The sequence below is a fragment of the Schistocerca piceifrons genome, chromosome 1 (assembly GCF_021461385.2).
Source record: "Schistocerca piceifrons isolate TAMUIC-IGC-003096 chromosome 1, iqSchPice1.1, whole genome shotgun sequence".
Taxonomy (NCBI): domain Eukaryota; kingdom Metazoa; phylum Arthropoda; class Insecta; order Orthoptera; family Acrididae; genus Schistocerca; species Schistocerca piceifrons.
Genome location: NC_060138.1, coordinates 288,298,664 through 288,304,663, shown reverse-complemented (window position 1 = coordinate 288,304,663; position 6,000 = coordinate 288,298,664). Strand labels below are relative to the sequence as shown.

The 6,000-nt window shown below is 36.2% G+C and overlaps 1 protein-coding gene across 1 annotated transcript in view; it reads right to left on the bottom strand.

Moving 5' to 3' along the window:
* Positions 1 to 920: 920 nt before the first annotated feature.
* Positions 921 to 6,000, bottom strand: part of LOC124799851 (serine proteinase stubble) — a 711,707-nt gene continuing 706,627 nt past the window's right edge. The window contains exon 9 of the mRNA XM_047262951.1: positions 921 to 1,513. Coding sequence (XP_047118907.1) covers positions 1,355 to 1,513 — 159 coding nt within the window. The 3' untranslated portion in view covers positions 921 to 1,354. The remainder of the gene's footprint in view (positions 1,514 to 6,000) is intronic.

Genomic DNA, 6,000 nt, shown 5'->3' with positions numbered 1-6,000 from the left:
CGTAATATTCTGACACCTCCTAAACCTCCAGTTCCCTATTCTCTTTCTCTCACTTTTGTATCTTGGCCGTACTTTATTGTAAAATATTTACAATATATTTTTTTCTTTACTCCTTCCTTCAGTTATTGTACTTCACATTATTGAAAGTTTTGTATACTTTGTTTATTTTTGAACTATTTTCTATCACTACTCCTCACTTCTTGTTTGCTTTATACCTCCTTTTCTTGATATTAGTTTTTACTCTCTTCTCTTTTTGAACTGACACTCTCAAAAAATATTAATGATTACACTTAGTAAGTTAGTTCTTATATGTAGAAAAGTATGTACTCTTATGCGTTTACCTTCAGTTTTCAAAATTAATTGAAAATCTTGATAATCCAGCTACCTTTTTCTTTAAAATACCCCATTCACTATGTACTTACAAGTTATTACTGTGTAGACCATTTGGTAAAACATTCGTTAACATAAATGCAGTAGCTTGACTGTTGTTTTTCCTGTCTCCTATTATGTCCAAACACAGAAAGAAATGAGATATTCATAATACTGACAATTTCAGTCTGCTGTTAGATTGCGCATCACAAATGTGCAGAACAGATTGTCTACAGAAGACTATATTTTCCCTTTTTTTGTTATAATAGTATCAAGGTGACAGTACTACATAAATTATGCATGGTTGTTGAGTTTTTTACATATTCCACAGTAATACAAATTTTAAGGTCACTTACATAATATTTTTGACTTTGGTTTTTGTATTTTTATTTTACATCATTTTTGTTTTCTCTCCGTCTGTATTGCTCAATGTCAGCAGTTAAAAGCAAATGAAAGGAATAGTGTTTTATGGGTTATTAAACATTAATAACAATAAAAGATTGTATAATAAACTTTATTTTTATAAATAGAAGTAAATAAAAGCTATGTCTTTGGCTTTAAAAAATATTTTCTCCCTAGGGCAGCAAGTATGGTCTCTCTCCTTTTATGTTTTGACCATCATTTGATTTGAATCCTTTGTGTGCTAACTCAAAGATAATACAGTACACAAAACATTCATAGCACAAATTACTTTGAGGTCATTTGTTACAACATTCACATTATGTGGTTGACACATTTCCAACTGTGTAAAGCAAAAATACAAATTGACAGTTCATGTGGCATGATGCTTCATCACTTTTGGTAATGTCCAATGAGTCCATGAAAAGTAAATTGCATCATTAAACCTAATCATAGTTGTTGTGTCAGATTTCCTTTGCATTGATGGTCTACTGTTCTGACTGTGATTCAATGATATTTCTGGAACTTTCACAGTACTGGCAGAGTTATTTTTCAAGAAAGCTGGCTCAATAACAAGTATGAGGAACTATGTCACATTTTCAAGTATCCATGGTACAAATTTCGATATCCGTGTGCAAACTCCAGGCAGGTTGGCTTCAGCACATCCGATGCCCCAACTGATGATTCCTGCTAGAAAGTAATGCCCATCTTTACCACGAACTTGCAGTGGGCCACCGGAATCACCCTGTCAACAGAAATTGTTTTGGCATGTCTGGGTTTCATTGTGATAAAAATAGTGAGCAGAGCATACAAAATAATTGTGGTTTGCTAATAGTCAAGTAATAATTTTTCAGGCTTATGTTTTCTACTTGAGAAGAAAGCACAATTTTTTATGGCTTATAATCTTTGCAAAGTGCTTACACATTAATGTTATGTGTCATTTCAAAGATTCACAAAATCAGTTAACACATTACTTGCAATAAAAATTTGTTATTGCTTATAATCAAATATTGTGCATATTAGACACATTAGTGAGTCTCTATCACATAGCTGTAGCTTGGAAATTATGAAGACAGTTTGCTTATTTGGTAGTAACAGATAAATGTAATTCCTTTAATTAGAAAAAAAGTTTATATTTTTAATATGTTAATAGCCTACTTTTAAAGTGATAAGAAAGAGTGAATACTATGTAATTTGTGACCGAGAAGCATCCACTGATAAGGCTCCTAAGTAGAGTAATCTGGATAAGTGGATAAAAAGCCACACACAAATATTGAACTATGACTGGCTGTCAATATTTAAGAATTTTCTAATTTTTTTCATCGGGATGAAGGTATAGGCACAGCTTCTAAAGAGAAGGTAAAATTGGCCCCTATCCCAGACATGGAAAGACATAAATTACAGGAAATGAATAGACAGTAACTATCCATGATTTAAATATCGGATGACCCATAATAATAATCTGTTGGTAATGTATAAGTCAAAGATTAAATCTACACTACGAGAAACTGAATATAAAATTGGAATAAAGGAGGGTAAAGAAAAGGGCAAGCTTGGTATCAGTAATAGAATATTGGACAAAACACACAAGCTAATTGGTGGTACTTATAGGCACAGCTTATAGGCACAGCTTCTAAAGAGAAGGTAAAATTGGCCCCTATCCCAGACATGGAAAGACATAAATTACAGGAAATGAATAGACAGTAACTATCCATGATTTAAATATCGGATGACCCATAATAATAATCTGTTGGTAATGTATAAGTCAAAGATTAAATCTACACTACGAGAAACTGAATATAAAATTGGGATAAAGGAGGGTAAAGAAAAGGGCAAGCTTGGTATCAGTAATAGAATATTGGACAAAACACACAAGCTAATTGGTGGTACTTGGATGTGTTCTCACAGTCAATCCGTCCTGGACCAACAAAATATTTACACTGTAGTGAAGCTGGAATGTTAGATACAGTCAAGGTTTGGATTACAAGTTTTTGCAACAAAGCATCGCAGAGTTGAAAGCTGGGGGTAAGATTTGATTGCTAGTGGAAGCCCACTCTGGTGGCAGTGGAAGTGGTGTTAGGTCATGTTGATCTAATTTTAGTGTATGATGTATAGAAGCTGGTTACATCCATGGCATGGATACTGCCTTATAGGCATTAGCCACATCTGTAACATAGATGCTGACTGATAGGCACTACCCAATGGATGCTTTGTGTGTTGCCCTCCTAACCTCTATCAGATCCTTATGAAAGTATATGATAATTATATTTGCCCCAAAATTCTTACCCCTGCAATCATTCTCACTATGAAACCTGCCCCCATGCTCCCACTGACTACTACTTACTCTAGTCCCACCACTGGTATTTTCTACAATATCAAAGGTAGAGTGAGATGGGAAACCACACAAGTTGTTTCATAACTAACTTGAATTCATTGCAGGGCTTTTCATATAGGAATGAGCACACCCAAAGTGGCTGAGCACACGGGTATACATAGAAGTATGTACAGTTGAGAAACCCGGTACCCAGTTTGCTGAGTATACTCCACAACATGATTCAAGGGATCTGAGTAACTGCAAAGCCAAATGGGCCATTTAGATCCTCTGCCCTCTATTAGTTTCCCTCAATACCAAAGTCAATAATTTACCCTCCAAAATTCCTCACATCCTGACATAATTCTGGACTCCTCTCCATTAACCCTCAAATGGGTGCACCTGTGTATAAAATGTGCCAATCACAAATAACATTTTCTTGTTCTGTTCCACTGTTGTTTTACGATTGTGAATCCATACCTATTCCTTCAGTATTGCTTCAGTTAACAGGGTAATAAGTTGTGTTGTCGTAAGTTTAAATGAGCAGCATTAACTTAGAATAAACAGCAACCTAAGTCAGAAAAAAATTTGCGATCCATGTGAGAAAATCCCATAATGAGGCAGTTATCTATGAGATAATTAGTAATTAAATATGCAGTTGGCAGGGATCTATTTCAGCTCTGCAGTTAAATGCTTCAAGTGGGTTGTCACTGTGGGGTAACACTTGTATGTGGCATCAGAGCGATATAAGATTTATTTGATTATTGTTTAAGAAAACAGTGATTTAGCTCTTATAATGTATGCCATTTTACCATTCTTTAGTTAAACTAAGATTAAACTGTGATTTTGCTCTTACATGTTTCATACATGGAAGAACCCTGGAGATACTAAAAGATACTAAAAGGTATCAGATAGATTATATAATGGTAAGACAGAGATTTAGGAACCAGGTTTTAAATTGTAAGACATTTCCAGGGGCAGATGTGGACTCTGACCACAATCTATTGGTTATGACCTGTAGATTAAAACTGAAGAAACTGCAAAAAGTTGGGAATTTCAGGAGATGGGACCTGGATAAACTAAAAGAACCAGAGGTTGTACAGAGATTCAGGGAGAGCATAAGGGAGCAATTGACAGGAATGGGGGAAATAAATACAGTAGAAGAAGAATGGGTAGCTTTGAGGGATGAAGTAGTGAAGGCAGCAGAGGATCAAGTAGGTAAAAAGACTAGGGCTAGTAGAAATCCTTGGGTAACAGAAGAAATATTGAATTTAATTGATGAAAGGAGAAAATATAAAAATGCAGTAAGTGAAACAGGCAAAAAGGAATACAAACGTCTCAAAAATGAGATCGACAGGAAGTGCAAAATGGCTAAGCAGGGATGGCTAGAGGACAAATGTAAGGATGTAGAGGCCTATCTCACTAGGGGTAAGATAGATACCGCCTACAGGAAAATTAAAGAGGCCTTTGGAGATAAGAGAACGACTTGTATGAATATCAAGAGCTCAGATGGAAACCCAGTTCTAAGCAAAGAAGGGAAAGCAGAAAGGTGGAAGGAGTATATAGAGGGTCTATACAAGGGCGATGTACTTGAGGACAATATTATGGAAATGGAAGAGGATGTAGATGAAGATGAAATGGGAGATATGATACTGCGTGAAGAGTTTGACAGAGCACTGAAAGACCTGAGTCGAAACAAGGCTCCCGGAGTAGACAATATTCCATTGGAACTACTGACGGCCGTGGGAGAGCCAGTCCTGACAAAACTCTACCATCTGGTGAGCAAGATGTATGAAACAGGCGAAATACCCTCAGACTTCAAGAAGAATATAATAATTCCAATCCCAAAGAAAGCAGGTGTTGACAGATGTGAAAATTGCCGAACTATCAGCTTAATAAGTCACAGCTGCAAAATACTAACACGAATTCTTTACAGACGAATGGAAAAACTAGTAGAAGCCAACCTCGGGGAAGATCAGTTTGGATTCCGTAGAAACACTGGAACACGTGAGGCAATACTGACCTTACGACTTATCTTAGAAGAAAGATTAAGGAAAGGCAAACCTACGTTTCTAGCATTTGTAGATTTAGAGAAAGCTTTTGACAATGTTGACTGGAATACTCTCTTTCAAATTCTAAAGGTGGCAGGGGTAAAATACAGGGAGCGAAAGGCTATTTACAATTTGTACAGAAACCAGATGGCAGTTATAAGAGTCGAGGGACATGAAAGGGAAGCAATGGTTGGGAAGGGAGTAAGACAGGGTTGTAGCCTCTCCCCGATGTTATTCAATCTGTATATTGAGCAAGCAGTAAAGGAAACAAAAGAAAAATTCGGAGTAGGTATTAAAATTCATGGAGAAGAAATAAAAACTTTGAGGTTCGCCGATGACATTGTAATTCTGTCAGAGACAGCAAAGGACTTGGAAGAGCAGTTGAATGGAATGGACAGTGTCTTGAAAGGAGGATATAAGATGAACATCAACAAAAGCAAAACAAGGATAATGGAATGTAGTCTAATTAAGTCGGGTGATGCTGAGGGAATTAGATTAGGAAATGAGGCACTTAAAGTAGTAAAGGAGTTTTGCTATTTGGGGAGCAAAATAACTGATGATGGTCGAAGTAGAGAGGATATAAAATGTAGGCTGGCAATGGCAAGGAAAGCGTTTCTGAAGAAGAGAAATTTGTTAACATCGAGTATAGATTTAAGTGTCAGGAAGTCATTTCTGAAAGTATACGTATGGAGTGTAGCCATGTATGGAAGTGAAACATGGACGATAAATAGTTTGGACAAGAAGAGAATAGAAGCTTTCGAAATGTGGTGCTACAGAAGAATGCTGAAGATTAGATGGGTAGATCACATAACTAATGAGGAAGTATTGAATAGGATTGGGGAGAAGAGAAGTTTGTGGCACAACTTGACC